This window comes from Aquarana catesbeiana, linkage group LG08 (assembly GCF_042186555.1).
Source record: "Aquarana catesbeiana isolate 2022-GZ linkage group LG08, ASM4218655v1, whole genome shotgun sequence".
Classification (NCBI taxonomy): domain Eukaryota; kingdom Metazoa; phylum Chordata; class Amphibia; order Anura; family Ranidae; genus Aquarana; species Aquarana catesbeiana.
In genome coordinates, this window is record NC_133331.1 from 287,404,373 (window position 1) to 287,423,503 (window position 19,131).

At 43.5% G+C, this 19,131-nt stretch overlaps 2 protein-coding genes across 2 annotated transcripts in view; both read right to left on the reverse strand.

The window, feature by feature from the left end:
• The window catches only part of LOC141106773 (uncharacterized), a 39,201-nt gene extending 21,638 nt beyond the window's left edge, over window positions 1–17,563 (reverse strand). Inside the window, exons 1-5 of the mRNA XM_073597700.1 lie at window positions 17,274–17,563; window positions 16,951–17,105; window positions 15,589–15,777; window positions 15,379–15,502; window positions 14,184–15,292 (exon numbers count right to left, since the gene is read on the reverse strand). Of these exons, the coding sequence (XP_073453801.1) occupies window positions 14,184–15,292; window positions 15,379–15,502; window positions 15,589–15,777; window positions 16,951–17,028 (1,500 nt within the window). The 5' untranslated portion in view covers window positions 17,029–17,105; window positions 17,274–17,563. The remainder of the gene's footprint in view (window positions 1–14,183; window positions 15,293–15,378; window positions 15,503–15,588; window positions 15,778–16,950; window positions 17,106–17,273) is intronic.
• Window positions 514–3,260, reverse strand: LOC141106610 (gastrula zinc finger protein XlCGF66.1-like). Its single transcript, XM_073597524.1, has 5 exons — window positions 3,013–3,260; window positions 2,482–2,633; window positions 2,229–2,357; window positions 2,020–2,143; window positions 514–1,841 (listed from the first exon to the last, which is right to left on the reverse strand). The coding sequence occupies exons 2-5, from the start codon at window positions 2,557–2,559 to the stop codon at window positions 832–834; spliced, it is 1,341 nt and encodes a 446-aa protein (XP_073453625.1). The 5' UTR covers window positions 2,560–2,633; window positions 3,013–3,260; the 3' UTR covers window positions 514–831.
• Window positions 17,564–19,131: the final 1,568 nt, after the last annotated feature.

The window sequence follows — 19,131 nt, forward strand, 5'->3', positions numbered from 1 at the left end:
GTGAGTCATGCCTTGTTGTTGATCTGCAGTTGCAGGGGGCTCCAAATTTGGATTAGCCCTCAACACCATGGGTTTTATGGTTAGTCCCTGACACCTCCCCTTCCTAATTACTCTATGGAATACCATCTTTATTTGGGTAGGTCAGGGTACTTGGAGGCATCATGGGGGCAGATGGTAATTCTAAAAAGGTCAACCAACATAAATGGGGCCCCAACATGGACGTTTTTCAGGAGACCTACGCAAGTGACCAAAAAACGGATTGAGAATGCATTGGTAAAGAGTAGTTGCTGTAATATTTTCTGGAGATTGATGAATTGAAAAGTATTAGAAGCCATTTCACTACCCGCTATGGCTTAGCCAACTGGACCACAACTCATCAGATAGCCATGGATTTGGTTCTACAAAGTTACCTTTAGGTATTTTTGTTAACAGGGCTGAAAATGACCTTTGACAAATAGCCCAGATGGATGGAAATTTACCCCTCTCAACAGTATCAGACAAATACTAACAACATCAAGGGGAACATATTTTTTTATTACCGATGGAGACCAGCAAATAGTGAATGCAGGTTAATGAGCTGGAAAGTGCAACAGCACTAGAGTCATCCCAGTGCTTTCAAAGGGGTCTGTAGTCACCTCTCACATGATGGCGATGTGAAACTGTCTGGAAGAAGGAAAACTTGGATTCCACTGCAATGCAAAATGTCCTTGTTGGTCCAACACTGATGTTCTCCTTAAGACTTTCTAAGACAGTAAATATGGAAGAGATTCAGACGATGTTGGGAAAGCCCAACTAGATAAACCGTTTCTTACAAACTTGTCTGAAACAAAATCAGGTCCCGTCAATGCCCTGAAACTCAACGTGATGGAACTTTTGGTTCTGGTGCCGCACAAGAGACGACTTACACACAAAGCCCTTCCCGCACGCGGGGCAGGAAAATGGCCTTTCCCCAGTGTGGGTCCTCTCGTGGATATGGAGGTCAGAACGGTTTCGGAAGCACTTTCCGCAGAGGGAACACGAATGCGGTTTCTCCCCAGTGTGGGTGCGCTGATGTGAAATGCGATGGGAGCTGCTGACGAAGGATCGGCCGCACTGGAAGCAAGGGTAAGGCTTCTCCCCCGTGTGGATTCTCTGGTGGACGATGCAGTCAGAGCTGCTGCTGAAGCATTTGCCACACACAGCACAGGAAAAGGGCTTTTCCCCTGTGTGCGTCCTGATGTGGATGGCGAGGTTTGATTTCCTGCTGAAGGTCTTCTTGCACTGCGTGCAGGCATATGGCTTCTCTACAGTGTGAGCCCTATGATGGACAGCCAAGTCTGAGGTATTGAGAAAGCATTTCCCACACTGCAAACAGGTACAGGTCTTTCTTCCAGGGGGGGTTTTCTGGTGTCTACCAACTGGTTGCCTACCATAGGCACTACGAAAAACTGGTTTCTGTACTGTAAAATGGTCTTCAAGATCAGAATCAGAGAATTGATGTTCAAACCTCTCAAAGCTTTGGAAAGCATCAGAGGCCATTGCATGATCAAAGTTATCGTTTTTATATTGGGTCACTGAATGGCTGGTGGCCATAAAGTCTTGTTCAGCCAAGAAGGTTTCCTCTCTAATCTGAGTAGAGGGATATTGTATGTCATGTGCAGAATCCTCGAAGCGCGGGAGATCTTCTTCATCTTGACATGAAGCTGGAGTCTCAGTGATGTTCTCCAGTGTGGGAGTGTGGGACTTTGTTTGTTCTTGTGGTGAGGCTTTTGCAGTTGAGTGATTGATTTTGATACTCGTATCTTCACTTAAATAGTCCTTTGATGGAAAAATTAGGACGTGAGACTCTCGAAATAATAAATCTGTTGTAGAGAAAGATACATGGTGGTGAGATGGTGGAATGGGATAAAACCAATCATCAAAGAAGAGGCACTAAAGGGTTCAAGGGATACCTTGGTCATGCATGTTATATAATTGGGGGTTCGTAAATTGGTGGCAGGACAAAGTCAACTGTTACCTTGATAAAAAGTCTCTTCTTACCTGGTAGTGTGAGAGGCGGCTGGTCCTCAATCATGACATCCTTGTAGAGATCCTTGTGTCCTTCTAAATACTCCCACTCCTCCATGGAGAAATAGACAGTGACATCCTGACACCTTATAGGAACCTGACACACACAATGATACAGTCACCATCCAGACAAATCCCTTGTCTGTTACTGGATAATGTCCCAGAATTCCCGGCACACTCACCTCTCCTGTCAGCAGCTCAATGATCTTCTGTGTGACTTCTAGAATTTTCTCCTTATTCCTTCTCTCGGGTATTAGGAAGTGAGTTGGAGGCATTGTGATTGTTATATTATTTCCAGACTTGTTCATTATCTGTTGGAACAGAAGAAGTGATGTTATGTGACGTCCCAGAATCCTCCTCATCTTGACGGTCAGGTCTGTGTTTTATTAATAGAGATAAGAGTGATGTCATGTGACCTCCCAGAATCCTCCTCACCTCTCCGGTCAGCAGGTAGATGATCTCCAGGGTGAGGTTCAGTATCTTTTCAGTCATCTGACGCGCCTCCTTCTTCATTGCTGTTCCAGAAATTCTCTTAACCTATAGAAGACTCTTCTATACATTTATTGCCATCCAATATTTTGGTTCTACTAAGAATATAAAAAAAAAAAAAAGATACAAACTTCAGTCCGTGCATTGCATAGTCCTTAGCGGTCCTGGTCTGGGAATTTGGCAAGGGTGGTGGAAAGAAATGAAGGAGGGGGGGTAGGGAGAAGGGTTTATATGCTGGGAGGATTTTTATCCCGAATTCATAATTAAACCCATATACCTTTTGATCGCCTAAATTATAATTTGGTATGATCTAGGACAGACCCAGCCAGCAACAGATTGTCCCTGGAAATTGCTGACATCTACAGACGCGCAGGAAGACGCTCTTATATAGACAATCTATTTAATAAATATATAGCAATGTAATAAAATACTAAACATACTACACAGAATATAATAGATATATGATGGAATACATACCCTGCTGGTGAGATGAGCTCCCCTCCTACCCCTAGACTACAGATGACATTTCTCTACATTTGTTTCTTCCATCCTAACATCAGTCCTCTCTGGCATCATCTACTACTGCCTAGCCATTATTACCCTCACAGGTCCAGCTGCATGCTGGGAAGTGGAAGTTTAGCCCAGGGAAGGGTATTGAAAAGATTACAACACCCACAGTGCATTGCTGAGCCCCCCCCCCCACCCCCCTGTGAGGGCTCTGATAGGTGACATCTGCTCTGTGCGTTCCAAAGGGCTTCCGGTATTTGCGTTCCAAAAGGAGAGTCGCACTTCCGGACAAGCTTTGATCTCTATGTCCGCCCTCGTGTGGTCAGTCTAAAAAATGCAACTTTGTAGTGTTTGTAGTTCTACGATGATTCATGCTGTAAAGGAGTGCTGCCATCTAGTGGTAGTTTTTCTAAATGCAGGTGCAATAATAATGATAGCAACAACAATATATATATATATATATATATATATATATATATATATATATATATATATATATATCACATACCTCCCAACTTTTTGAGATGGGAACGAGGGACAACCTATTAGTAAAAGTATGTATAGGACACACACCTTGCCACATCCCCTTAAAGGTGAATTTAATTGTAGCGGTACCCTCATGAGGGCTGCTGAGTTGGTTATAGCAATCCACCAATCGCCCTTCTTCCGACCTCCCATCACTATGTAGAAGACATTAAACAGTCAATGTTGAAGTTTTCTACTAGCTTTATTAACAATAATTGAACTTGGATGGGGAAAAGGATTGTATGAGATGCCCTTTGACAAATTGCAATAGTGAATAGTTGTTCAGTACCCCTGGCTTTGTAAGAACACTAATTACACTCCTTTCTTGCTTCTCATGCAAATCCTTAGTGCAATGATATACTAATGTCCCTTTCTCCCTTCCATTTGACAGTAAAGAGCCACTCTGAATAACTCTTCAAAGATAGACTTAAAGGGATTATTCCTGAGAATCCAAAGGCCGGAAACTATACATGCTTCTTCCTAAAGTTCCAGGGAATTAGACACCCACATAGTCCTTGGAAAGCACAGTCATCATGCTAACCAGGCCGGAAATGACTTGGGATCCCCACACGATGACCTGACACATGACCGTGAACGGACTATTGCTTTCCTTCAGTCAGGAATTACTAATGCTGTGTTCTTCAGCTTCAGCATTCTACACTGTACTGATTCAAGTCTCTTCTGGTGTTCCACTAACCTTCTCCTTGAGAACAGTTCTGTGTCCCCGGTCGCAGAATTCTGCTGTAACTCCTCCACTTTACTGCCACTTCCTCAGCTTGATCCTCTCTGCATCCAAGTCCTGTGTTCCCCGGTCACAGCAACCCGATGTCTCCATATAGGTGAAGATCCTCATCTTTGTCTTTTCTATTGATGACTCCTCCATCCCTCCTCCGCACACGGCGTGTCCCCGCAGTGGGGAAGCCCAGAACGGCACCCGTTACTCCATGCTGTCTTTCTGCAATCCCAATTCCAGAACTCTCCTGGAAGCATGTGACCCCAGCTTATATGAGAGGCCTGCCCCTGCCAGTCCAAATGAATGATTGGCCACTCAGGTCTCAAGTCCAGCCTCCCTTCCAGAACAATACCTCTGAAAGCAGGGGAGGCATCTCTGAACCAGGGTGTAGGTGGCCACACCCCCCACTACACTGATCACTCCCAGTCCCCAGATCACAACAACCAGGCCCAACCTAAAGCACAGGCCTGGCCAAATTTACCTGCTCTGAAGCCCCCCTGTAATAGACAAATATAACACTAGCACCTACCATTAGGTAGAGGGTGCTACATAACAAAAAAAAAAAAGTTAAATTAGTTAAACCCACTTTTTTTACCACTACTTTTCCTTTATATTGGCTTTTAAAATTCACAAATGCAGCCATTTAGAAATTGGATGAAAGGTTTAGCGCTGGGAAACACTTTTTGAAAGATAAAAAGTGCATTATATATATATAACTCTATAGATCAGACCAAAATGAGGGACAAATAAGGAGGACAGAGGGACTTTGTTCCAAATCTGGGACAGTTGGGAGCTATGATATCATAATATATAGATGATATATTATTATTTGTAGTAGTATTAATATTGTTGTTAATTTTATTAATAACAAAAATATTATTGATATTAATGAAACAAAAAAATATTATTGCTACTACTTATACTGTACTTATTATTATTAATAATAATAATAATAATAATACTAATAATAATAATAAAACTAACAATACTACTAATAACTATGATGATGAGAATCATAATAATAAAAATAAATATGAATAGTAATAATAATAATCTTACTGCTATTGGTTTTCTCTGTCATCATTTGTTTTTTTCCTGAGCATTTTAGGAAGGAGTACATCCCCTGCATCCCTTTAGAAGCGCATTCTCTAGAAACTCTAGAAACTGAGAAGCACATTGTCAAAGGGGTGAAAAACCTTCTGTGCTGCAGCTGCCCCCCAGAGCCCCCCTTTTACTTACCTGAACCCAACCTTCCCAGTGACGAGAATGAGCCCAGCAGCTCCAGCCGCTGTCTCGGGTCCTCACTGGACAGATTGAGAGCAGCGGGAGCCATTGGCTCCCATTGCTGTCAATCAAATCCAGTGATGCAGAAGCTGGGGGGGCGGGGCCAAGTCCTGCTGTCTGTGTCAATGGACGCAGCAGTAGGACTCGGGAGTATACCCGCACGAGTGCCCCCATGGAATGCGGCTCTCTGTGGGGGGGCACTTGAGGAGGAGGAGGAGCCAGGGCTGCTCTGTGCAAAACCCTTGTGCAGAGGAGGTAAGTATAACACCTTTGTTATTTTAAAAAAAACAAAAAAACAAACCTTTACAATCACTTTAAAGAAGAGTTCCCATTTAAAAAAACAAATTAAAAGTCAGCAGCTACAAATACTGCAGCTGCTGAATTTTAATAATCTGATACTTACCTGTCCCAGGGTCCAGTGCTGCGGGGGATAGAAGACCCACTCGTCTCCCCCTCCGTTCGGGGGCGCCGGGATTGCAACTGTGGGCACCCGGCTGTGGCTTCACACCTGGGCACCCACTGCTCATGCGCGAGCGGCGCCGCGCGCCGTGATTGGCCGCTTAGTCATCTGGGACCTGTAATGTATCCCAGATGATTGACAAGAGGGAGGGAGCAGAGCTGAGCCCTTCCTGCGCCAAGGGGAAGTGATGTCACCAGCCCAGGCACTGAAGGAGGCAGACTACAAGGGACCCCCTAGCAACAGCCATTTAGAGGTGAGTAAAAAAAAAATTTCCAAATTTTTTTTTTTTTTTAGGCACATTCATGCATTTATTTAGTTTTTTTGGGTGGAACACCACTTTAAGGTCTGCAGCACCCAGTGGCCAGCAGGGAGGAGCATACACATCTAAAGGGATGTTGGAAATGTGTTCTTTTATATAATATAAAAACAGGCAAAGCATCTCTGCCATCAGTCATTTTGCTCCCAAGCTTTATAGAAAAGAACACATCCCTGGCATCCCTTTAGACCTTCATGCTCAAGCAACCAACGACTAAAGTCTGCAGCACCCAATGGGCAGCAGGGAGGAGCACGCACATCTAAAGGGATGTCAGGAATGTGTTCCATTATATAATGCTGTGACCTTTACAGAAGCCTGTCCGTCCTTCCCACCAAACCCTGAACAAAGACCAGACCCAGTGAAGGGATATTTCTGGGAAACAAAATGATTTGATTGAAAATGTTATTGGGGGGGGGGGGGGGGTGGTATTATATTTGTACATTACATTTCAGCTTTAATATAAATTACTTTCAAAATAAAGCCAGTTTGTTTGTATGTTTTGGAGACATCTTCATCTAATACACATAAATGTAAACTGTCCATAGCTGTACCCAATGATGTAAAAAAGAATAGGCAGGTTAAGCTAGATGGAAAGCTCTGCCATAATTCCATCAGGTTCACAGGTTTTACCTCTTTGCTGCTCCATATTTTTTTCTGGTTAATAAGGCTGAAAAAAAGGATGTCCATCCCTACAAAACATGCTGCTCTCAGGGCAGCTGCCCCTTCTGCCCGACCCTTGTCCCGGCCCCGCTACGGGTACACATCAGGCACTCTTGTTGACCAGCAGCCGTGATAAAGTCAATGACGGAATAAGCCACAATAAACACATCTAAAAGTCTTCCTCTCAAGGTGGTCTTATGGCTCCTCCACTAGCTGCGGACAAACACTTCTTTTGGGTCTGTTCCTCTCTTGAGCTATTCAAATCCAAGCAAAAGAATAAAAAAAAGTCACGCTTCTTCAAACTTCTTTTATCTATCACAACTCCCTCTAAACAAACCATTGCCAAAGCTTGGAGGACCCCTACTCTGTGCCTTAGGGAGGTGAAGCAGAGAGGAACACAAGCCATGCTCCACATCTACATAGAAGCCACCCTACTGGACCGAATACCCAAATGCCCACAGATTTTGGCAGCCTGGGGTTGACAATTTTCTCCCTCGAAACTTGGACCAAATGTTGCTAGGACCGTGAATAAGGCTTGTTATGGTGGACTAGCCTAGCACCAGTATCATTTGGATGTGTGCTGATGAGACTTTGGGAGACCTCAACCCTCCTCTCTCCTTTTCTTCCTTCCTATTCCATTCTCTATTCCATAGTCTCCAAACTTTCTAAGCAAAGGGCCAGTTTACTGTCCTTCAGAGATTAGGGGGGCCCGACTGTGGCCAGTGGGAGTAGAAAATGTACCGGCATCAGTGGGATTAAACAATGCCCCATCATTGTTATTACAGAGAGGAATAGTAACCCATCTTTGGTATCAGTGGGAGGAATTGTGCCCCATCACTGGAGTCAAAGGGAGGAATGGTGCCCCATCATTGTTGTCAGTGAAAGGAACAGTGCCCCATCATTGGTTTCAATAAAGGAACAGTGCCCATCATTGGTGTCAGTGGGAGGAATAGTGCCCCATCATTGGTGTCAGTAGGAGGAATAGTGCCCCATCATTGGTGTCAGTGAGGGAACAGTGCCCTGTCATTGGTGTCTGTGGGAAGAACAGTTCCTCATCATTGGTGTCAATGAAGGAACAGTGCCCCATCATTTGTGTCAGTAGGAGGAATGTGGCCCCCCGTCATTGGTTCCATGAAAGAACAGTGCGCTGTCATTGGTGTCAGTGGGAGGAATAGTGCCCCATTATTGGTGTCAATGAAGGACTAGTGCCCTGTCATTGGTATCAATGAAGGAACAGTGCCCCGTCATTGGTGTCAGTAGGAGGAATAGTGCCCCATCATTGGTGTCATGAAAGAACAGTGCGCTGTCATTGGTGTCAGTGGGAGGAATAGTGCCCTATTATTGGTGTCAATGAAGGAATAGTGCCCCGTCATTGGTATCAATGAAGGAACAGTGCCCCGTCATTGGTGTCAGTAGGAGGAATAGTGCCCCATCATTGGTGTCATGAAAGAACAGTGCGCTGTCATTGGTGTCAGTGGGAGGAATAGTGCCCCATCATTGGTATCAATGAAGGAACAGTGCCCCATCATTAGTGTCAATGAAGGAATAGTGCCTCGTCATTGGTGTCATGAAAGAACAGTGCACTGTCATTGGTGTCAGTGGGAGGAATAGTGCCCTATTATTGGTGTCAATGAAGGAATAGTGCCCCGTCATTGGTATCAATGAAGGAACAGTGCCCCGTCATTGGTGTCAGTAGGAGGAATAGTGCCCCATCATTGGTGTCATGAAAGAACAGTGCGCTGTCATTGGTGTCAGTGGGAGGAATAGTGCCCCATCATTGGTATCAATGAAGGAACAGTGCCCCATCATTAGTGTCAATGAAGGAATAGTGCCTCGTCATTGGTGTCATGAAAGAACAGTGCACTGTCATTGGTATCAGTGGGAGGAATAGTGCCTTGATACAGGTATTAATAAAGGAATAGTGCCCCATCATTGGTGTCAGTGGGAGGAATAGTGCCCCATCATTGGTGTCAATGAAGGAACAGTGCGCTGTCATTGGTGTCAGTGGAATAGTTCCTCATCATTGGTGTCAGTGAGAGGAATAGTGCCTCAAGGGCCAGATAAAGCCCATCAAAGGGCCGCATTTGGCCCCAGGTCAGTTTGAAGACTACTGCTCTATTCAAAAGATATTCAACTTTCATATTAGGCTACACTCTAATTGTTACGCCTTGAAGCTTTTGGACGCACCCTACCCTTGAGATTTAGGGGTTGCTCTTTTTCAATAATCCACAAGGAGATTTGTCCCACGTACCAAAGCTTTTAGACATGTTAATCTTAAATGGAAAAAATGTTTGTTCTAAGAGTGTAAGTGCAGATATTTTGCTAACCTGTATGTAATTGTGACTGTACATGGCTTCTTTATCCTAAGAAAAATATTTAACAAGAAAAAAAGGCCACACTTCTGTTTATTTTTTTTACATTTTTTTGAACAAACATCATTGCTAGTAATACGAGATCACAAAGCCAGATGAAGGCGACTAAGCCCCTGTCAGGGCGAAACACGTCGGCAGAGAAGGATCAGGTCTAGTGGATGGCAATGTGCTACAGTGTGGCCTTGTGATTAAACAATAAAGTTTGTTCAATTTAAAAAAAAAACAGCAGAAACGTGGTTCTTTTTGTGGGTGGTTTTGGGTGAAACCAGCTAGAGAAAGTACTGCACCTCTGACTCCATGTAAGTCCGTAGTGGGGCGGTTTTGAACCTTCCAAAGCTTTCAGTGGAATTCTGCTCTCTGTTCAGTCTAGGCATGCTCACTGTACAATGATCAGCATATGTATGAAAAAGTAATGGGTAAATATGGCCTTTCATGCTATATGATTTAGCGAAATGCGTTAGTTAGAACTGTGTGGAATGGCCTCAACAGTGCTGGAACAATAATGTTGTGTAAATCCTTATGGTACAGGGGGGGGGGGGGGGTGGTAGGGGGCGACACTTAATAATTGTGTATATTGAGTAAAAAATGTAACAGAATAAAAAAGATTTATAAAAGTTGAACACATTAATATACAGTATATAACATATCTACTACAAGCTGATAAAATCCCTTTCAATGGCCATGGTTCATCAAAAGCATTTAAAGGAACCCTCAAACACACTTAGGGTATGCTAAAGAAGCCTCTCATGCTATATGATTAGGCAAAATGCGTCAGTGGCATCAGCAGAGTGGAGTGTCCTTAACAGTGGTGGAACAATAAAGTTGTGTTTATCCTTACAGAACAGCAGGGTGCAGCTTCCTATAATGGTATAAGGCCAAGTGTAAGCTGATAAAATCCTATTTATTGGCCCTGATTCATCAATAGTTTTTAAGGAACCTTCAAGCACACTTAGGGTATTCTAAAGAGGCTTCTCATGCTACATGATTATGTGAAATGCGTCAGTACATCAGCAGAGTGGAGTGTCCTTAACAGTGGTGGAACAATAAAGTTGTGTTTATCCTAATGGAACAACAGGGTGCGGCTTCCTATTATGGTATGAGGTCTCTCATGTTTCCACATGTAATTTGAGCATTCCATATGTGCAGCTTGATTAATCAAGCTAAAAAAAAAATCCCATTTATTGACCCTGATTCATCAATAGCTTTTAGGGAGCCTTCAAACACACTTAGGGTATGCTGAAGTGGCCTCTCATGCTATATGATTAAGCGAAATGCGTCAGTGGAGCTGGGTGACGTGTCCTTAACAGTGCAGGAACAATAATGTTGTATTTATCCTAACGGAACAACAGGGTGCGGCTTCCTATTATGGTGCGAGGCCTCTCCTGTTACCATATGTAATTTCAGCATTCCTTAAGTGCAACATGTTCAATCAAGCTGATAAAATCCCATTTATTGGCCCTGATTTATCAATCGCTTTTAACTTATAACCCCCAAACATTTTATATATATATAATTTTTTTTTTGTGCAGCAATTTTTCAAAAACAATTTTTTGGGAAAAAATATATTTTAATGAATTAAAAAAAAAAAAAACAATATATACTGCAATATTTTGGTAAGATATAAAAGATGATGTTACGCCCAGTAAATAGATACCTAACATGTCATGCTTTAAAATTGCGCACACTCGTGGAATTGCGACAAGCTATGCTACTTAGAAATCTCCATAGGGGACGATTTAAAGGCCTTTACAGGTTACCAGTTTAGAGTTACAGAGAAGGTCTGGTGCTAGAATTATCATTCTCGCTCTAACGATTGCAGCGATACCTCACATGTGTGGTGCGATCACCGTTTACATATGCATTTGCTCATGCGCAGGAGGGACAGGCGTGCGTTTTGCTCACTTTTATTCCTATGACAAGGAATATAAACATCCCTTGTAGTAGAAATAAGAATGACAGGTCGTTTATGGAGAGATCTGAGGTCAAAAAGACCCCAAATCTCTCCTTTTACCTTTAGGCTCCATTCACACTTGTGCGACTCCAAAGTCGAGTGAGTTTGGAGTGCGACTTTGGATGGGTGAGTCTTGGATGTGACTTGTCCTCTGCAAAGTCGGACCCACTGTTGCATGTATAACATTCAGGTATGACTTTCATGCAACTTTTAAGGGTTAAAATTGAAGCCTATGGCCCTCAAATTGCTTGACACCCTTGTGCGACTTGTCATGCGACTTTGGACATCGCAAACCCATATTTTCACGCACTACTTTGGTTCGACTTTCATGCAACTTGAGGGCCATAGACTTCAATGTAAACCTTCAAAAGTTGCATGAAAGTCATACCTAAATGTTTTTTATGCAACAGTGGGTCCAAGTTTGCAGAGGGACAGCAAATCACATCCAAGTTGCACTCCAAAAGTTGCCCGACTTTAGAGTCGCACAAGTGTGAATGGAGCCTTAAAAGCAAAAGATCAAAAAAAAAAAAATATTCCGATCTTTTGATTTATATTTTCAAAAAATTGTTTACTTCCACCCTGAACCGGAAGTGACATCATGACGTTGCTCTGGTCCTCCAAGGCCATAGAGGCAATCAAAGATCTGATCTCTGTTCGCCTCTGTGACCAGACGGCCGCACCATTCGATCGTTTCTCGGGCAGAATGGCTAAGCACGAGAAACAACAGCGAGCAGCGGGAGGGGGGGACGGTCCCCTCCTGCTACTTCTGAAAGTGTTCTAGCAGCTCATGAGCCATTTGGATCGTTTTCAAGAAAAAGTTAGCTGCTGGCTGAAAAAAAAAACGATATCGGGGTTATGGATGATAGCTTCAGCCATAATACCGGTAAGCCACTTGCAAACCTCAACATACAGTATCTCACAAAAGTGAGTACACCCCTCACATTTTTGTAAATATTTTAATCTATCTTTTCATGTGACAACACTGAAGAAATGACACTTTGCTACAATGTAAAGTAGTGAGTGTACAGCTTGTATAACAGTGTAAATTTGCTGTCCCCTCAAAATAACTCAACACACAGCCATTAATGTCTAAACCACTGGCAACAAAAGTGAGTACACCCCTAAGTGAAAATGTCCAAATTGGGCCCAACTAGCCATTTTCCCTCCCCCGGTGTCATGTGACTCGTTAGTGTTACAAGATCTCAGGTGTGAATAGTGAGCAGGTGTGTTAAATTTGGTGTTATCGCTCTCTCATACCGGTCACTGGAAGTTCAACATGGCACCTCATGGCAAAGAACTCTCTGAGGATCTGAAAAAAAGAATTGTTGCTCTACATAAAGATGGCCTAGGCTATAAGAAGATTGCCAAGACCCTGAAACTGAGCTGCAGCACGGTGGCCAAGACCATACAGCGGTATAACAGGACAGGTTCCACTCAGAACAGGCCTCGCCATGGTCCACCAAAGAAGTTGAGTGCACGTGCTCAGCGTCATATCCAGAGGTTGACTTTGGGAAATAGACGTATGAGTGCTGCCAGCATTGCTGCAGAATTCGAAAGGGGTGGGGGGTCAGCCTGTCAGTGCTCAGACCATACGCCGCACACTGCATCAGTCTGCATGGCTGTCGTCCCAGATAGAAGCCTCTTCTAAAGATGATGCACAAGAAAGTCCACAAATAGTTTGCTGAAGACAAGCAGACTAAGGACATGGATTACTGGAACCATGTCCTGTGGACTGATGAGACCAAGATAAACTTATTTGGTTCAGATGGTGTCAAGCGTGTGTGGTAGCAACCAAGTGAGGAGTACAAAGACAAGTGTGTCTTGCCTACAGTCAAGCATGGTGGTGGGAGTGTCATGGTCTGGGGCTGCATTAGTGTTGTCGGCACTGGGGAGCTACAGTTCAATGAGGGAACCATGAATACCAACATGTACTGTGACATAATGAAGCAGAGCATGATCCCCTCCCTTCAGAGGCTGGGCCGCAGGGCAGTATTCCAACATGATAATCACCCTAAACACACCTCCAAGATGACCACTGCCTTGCTAAAGAAGCTGAGGGTAAAGGTGATGGACTGGCCAAGCATGTCTCCAGACCTAAACCCTATTGAGCATCTGTGGGGCATTCTCAAATGGAAGGTGGAGGAGCACAAGGTCTCTAACATCCACCAGCTCCGTGATGTCATCATGGAGGAGTGGAAGAGAACTCCAGTGGCAACCTGTGAAGCTCTGGTGAACTCCATGCCCAAGAGGGTTAAGGCAGTGCTGGAATATAATGATGGCCACACAAAATATTGACACTTTGGGCCCAATTTGGACATTTTCACTTAGGGGTGTACTCACTTTTGTTGCCAGTGGTTTAGACATTAATGGCTGTGTGTTGAGTTATTTTGAGGGGACAGCAAATTTACACCGTTATACAAACTGTACACTCACTACTTTACATTGTAGCAAAGTGTAATTTCTTCAGTGTTGTCACATGAAAAGATAGAATAAAATATTTACAAAAATTTGAGGGGTGTACTCACTTTTGTGAGATACTGTATATATGTATTGCGGTCGGTTTAAGGAACCTTCAAACACAATTAGGGTATTCTAAAGAGGCCTCTCATGCTATATGATTAAGCGAAATGCGTCAGATGCATCAGCAGGATAGAGTGTCCTCAACAGTGGTGGAACAATAAAGTTGTGTTTATCCTTATAGAACAGCAGGGTGCAGCTTCCTATTATGGTATGAGGCCTCTTATGTTACCCTACTGTATGCCATTTGAGCATTCCTTAAGTGCAACCTGATAAATCAGGACCAATAGTTTCCCAAATAAACCCCCCATACAACATTATTCTTTTCTCATTGCAGGCACTGGCCCTCCGGAGGAAAGGGACGTGTTGGGTGAAGAGAGTTGTTTCTCAGTGTGATTGCTCTGGTGTTTGACTAGGGAGGTCTTACAGTGGAAACCTCTCCCGCACTGTTCGCAGGAATAAGGCCTCTGCCCCGTGTGAGTCCGCTGATGCAAGAGGAGGTTCGACCTCTGGATGAAACGTTTCCCGCAATCAGAGCAACAGTAAGGCCTTTCCCCCGTGTGGATCCTGAGGTGCCGAGTGAGGTCAGAGTTTTTCAAGAAGGCCTTCCCGCATTCGGAGCAGGAGAACGGCTTCACCCGGCTATGGTACTTCCGGTGTTTGGTGAGGCGGGACTTTGAGACGAAACACTTCCCGCACTCAGAGCAGTAGAAGGGCTTGTCTCCACTGTGGACCCTCAGGTGAGCCCGCAGGACGGCGTTGGTGACAAAGCATTTCCTGCACTCGGGGCAGCTAAAAGGCCTCTCGCCCGTGTGAGATCTTTGGTGGGTGACCAGGTGGGCGTTCTTGATGAAGGACTTCCCACACACGGAGCAGGGGAACGGACGCTCACCTGTGTGAATGCGCTGGTGGGTGATGAGCTGCGAGTTGTACAAAAAACATTTGCCGCACTCCGAGCAGGAATACGGCTTCTGCCCAGTGTGGATTTTACGGTGTTTGATGAGCTCGGCATTGGTCTCAAAGCTCTTTCCACAACCACAGCAACCGTAGGGTTTATCGTCATTGGGAGCTTTGGTGGAAGGGGCATTCTCGGCTATGCATTGACCAGATCCAGAGGAAGGTTCTTCAATGCCAGTAGAAACCTTCTGGATCTGACAGCTGTCCAAGCATGGGGGATGTTTGTCAGCCGAGAGGGGGATCTCCTTAGTAGGAGTAGATGAATGTTGGGTATGAGGGCTGGGTATGAAGACATCAGGTTGGTGGAGATCTTCTTCAGTTGAGGGGGGCTCCTTCTTAATAACAGTAAATACATATGATGGAGAGTCCATAGGTGGGGAGATGTAGGAGCTAGACAGGTGTTCCATAGATGAGAGATTTTCTTCCTTAACAATCGTAAGATGAACTTCTTCAGCGACCTCATTGTGAAGATCACCTAAAAATAAAGTGATCGCGTTAAAAAGTCAACAAATCTCATCTCCCTCCCCATAAGGAAAAACGAAAAAAGAAAACTATCCTTACTCGGTGATGTGAGGGGTGGTTGCTCCTCCATCATGACGTCCTTGTAGAGATCCTTGTGTCCTTCTAAATACTCCCACTCCTCCATGGAGAAATAGACAGTGACATCCTGACACCTTATAGGAACCTGACACACACAAAGATACAGTCACCATCCAGACACATACCTTGTCTGTTACTGGATAATGTCCCAGAATTCCCGGCACCGCTCACCTCTCCTGTCAGCAGCTCAATGATCTTCTGGGTGACTTCTAGAATCTTTTTGCTGTGGTTTCTCCCAGGTGTAAGGGTGAGAGGTAGGGGATCTGTAATTGGGCTGTGAGTCCTGCTCCATCCTCCTGATATACTCAAACAGTTGGTGGATTCCACATGGTCATTGGGCTTCTTCATAGGCCCATAATCCTAAGTAGAAAAATGGTGCACTTTACAAAGAATTACAGTAAGAATGTTTCTTTCTTACAATCCTTTGCCAGGTCTGTGTTTTAATAATAGAGATAAGAGTGATGTCATGTGACCACCCAAAATCCTCCTCACCTCTCCGGTCAGCTCTGTGTTTTATTAACCGGTTCCCGACCGTCTCACGCAGATATACTGCGGCAGAATGGCTCTCCTTGGCGAAACCCCTTACGGGTACGTCCAACCCTTTTTCGGCCACCAGAGTGCGTGTGCGCCCGCTGCAGGGCAGAGGACCTGATGCGCGTGGCCGGCGGGGACTATCGCTGCTGGCCATGCGCAATCGCATGCACAAGCGCCAGCACGGGGATTTGTGTGTGTAAACACAAATCCCTGTGCTGTCTGAGGAGAGGAGCCATATCGTTTGTTCCTACTAAGTATGAAAACGATATGTCTCCTCTCCTTGTCACTCCCATCCCCACACAGTTAGAACACACAGTTAACCCCTTGATCGTCCCCTAGTGTTAACCCCTTCACTTCCAGTGACATTTACACAGTAATCAATGCATTTTTATAGCACTGATTGCTGTATAATTGTCAATGGTCCCAAAAAAAAGTGTCAAAAGTGTTCGATCTGTCCGCCATAATGTCGCAGTCCCAATAAAAAAATTGTAGATCACCTTCATTACTAGTAAAAAAAAAATTATAAAAATGCCATAAATCGTCATAGTTTGCCATAGTTTGTAGATGCTATAACTTTTGCGCAAAGCAATCAATATACGCTTATTGTGATTTTTTTTACCAAAAACATGTAGAATACATATTGGCCTAAACTGATGAAGAAATTTGTTTTTTAGAAACATTTTTGGGGATATTTAGTATAGCAAAAAGTAAAAAATATAGTTTTTTCTTCAAAATTGTCGCTTTTTTTTGTTTATAGCGCAAAAAATAAAAACTGCAGAGGTGATCAAATACCACCAAAAGAAAGCTCTATTTGTGGGAAAAAAAGGACGTAAATTTTGTTTGGGTGCAATGTCGCAGGACCGCGCAATTGTCAGTTAAAGCGCCGCAGTGCCAACTTGTAAAAAGTGCTCTGGTCAGGAAGCGGGTAAAATCTTCCGTGGCTGAAGTGGTTAATAGAGATAAGAGTGATGTCACGTGACCTCCCAGAATCCTCCTCACCTCTCCAGTCAGCAGGTAGATGATCTCCAGGGTAAGTTGTAAGATCCTGTCCCTCTTGTGACTTCTGCCCTTCTTCATTCTTGGTTCAATCACTGGGACGCTGTACAAAGAAATCTCTTTTTTTTTTATATTTATTATTCTCTGATCTCACAGCACTGTATAGAGGAGAAATAAAAAAAGAAAAAAAAACATCACCTAACAATTAGGATATGTTACATCTGAGGGGGAAGTGACTGGATGAATACGGAATGCAGCACCAAGGAATGACAACAAATTCGCCAGAATTCCGTCTTCTCACACATACGTTAAATAACGGAGATTACCTTTCTGTTTCCGCCAATCAGATCATCGCCGCCATCTCCCCCTCCTCCTCGGAGCGATAATAAATCAACACACGAGGTTTACGTTCTCCTTCCCAGCTTCAGCCCCCTTCTTCTGCCTCCATCTGCAGCAGCTCTCTGGGATCATCTACTACTCCCTGGTCCTAAAGCTGAAAAGGGATTCTGGGAAGTGGAGTCTATTTGGTTCTCAAACGACCAGAGGAGAATTATCCGCCAACTACACGGCCCACAATGCCCAGCAGCATCCAGTTCCTGTGTTACCCAGCGAGTTACGTCTTCTGCGTTGCAAAGCGCTTCCTGTTTGCGTTTCACAGACTGCCGTCTATGTTAGAAGGAATGGCTTGGAACCACAGAGTATGGACAGTGAAATAGAGCTCACTGCTACCATCTTGTGGTCATTTTGCCAACTGAACTCAACGTTTCTGTTTAGGTTAAAAAAAAAAAAAAATCACAAAAAAATTAAATAAACAAAAAAAACCAATAATTATATCTATATATATATAGATATATATATTCATTCATTAATTTAAATGTATGAATTAAACATATCTAAAAATAATTAAATTTGAATATAAAAAAAATCTTTAACTTTAAATGTATTAATTCATTATTATCCTTATAAATGTATTAATTTTAAATAATATATATTCATTAAATATATTTAAATGTGTTTAATTTAAATATATTAAGCATATTTACAGTTAGTTAAATGTATTAATTTATCATCATTTTATTTATTCATTTAAATATAAATAAAGTGTTACTAAGCTCACAACAGTAAAATCAGTCTGTATATCCAGTAATGATTGCTTGTTATTCTCACTGTGGAACAATCCCATGTAAAAAGGCTGTTTGATCCTGTCTGATCCTCCCCTTCTTTTACTGTCCCCAATCCATCACCTGACAGTACAGAGCCCTAGGAGGCACTCTGCATGTGCTCAGTGTGGTGTGTATGGCTAGAGAGTTTTCTCTATGGGGGGGGGGGGGGCGGTGCATGTGATCAGCACAGGGCCAATCAGCAGTATCCAGAGGGTCAGGGGTCATGCAGTCTCATAGGACAGTCAGAGGAGAATGAAAACTCCTCCTACAAGCTTTTAACCAGTGCTCGGCTGGACACTGATAGAAGTCACAAGAATGCTCTAACTGCTGATGAGAAAAGGTATTGAGCAGTTTATATTTACAATTTGCATTTACTGTGGGAGACCAGATAGAGTGAGGGGAAAAAAGTATTTGATCCCCTGCTGATTTTGTAAGTTTGCCCACTGACAAAGAAATGAGCAGTCTATAATTTTAATGGTAGGGTTATTTTAACAGTGAGAGACAGAATAATAAAAAAAAAAATCCAGAAAAAATAAAAGTTATAAACTGATTTGCATTTTAATAAGTGAAATAAGTATTTGACCCCTTCGCAAAACATGACTTAGTACTTGGTGGCAAACCCTTGTTGGCGATCACAGAGGTCAGACGTTTCTTGTATTTGGCCACCAGGTTTGCACACATCTCAGGAGGGATTTTGTCCCACTCCTCTTTGCAGATCCTGTCCAAGTCTTTAAGGTTTCAAGGCTGATGTTTGGTAACGCAAACCTTCAGCTCCCTCCACATATTTTCTATAAGATTAAGCTCTGGAGACTGGGCATGGAGCCGTTCATCGTCCCTTTGATGCGGTGAAGTTGTCCTGCCCCCTTAGCAAAAAAAACACCCCCAAAGCATAATATTTCCACCTCCCATGTTTGATGGTAGGGATGGTGTTCTTGGGGTCATAGGCAGCATTCCTCCTCCTCCAAACACGGCGAGTGGAGTTGAAGCCAAAGAGCTCGATTTTGGTCTTATCAGACCACAA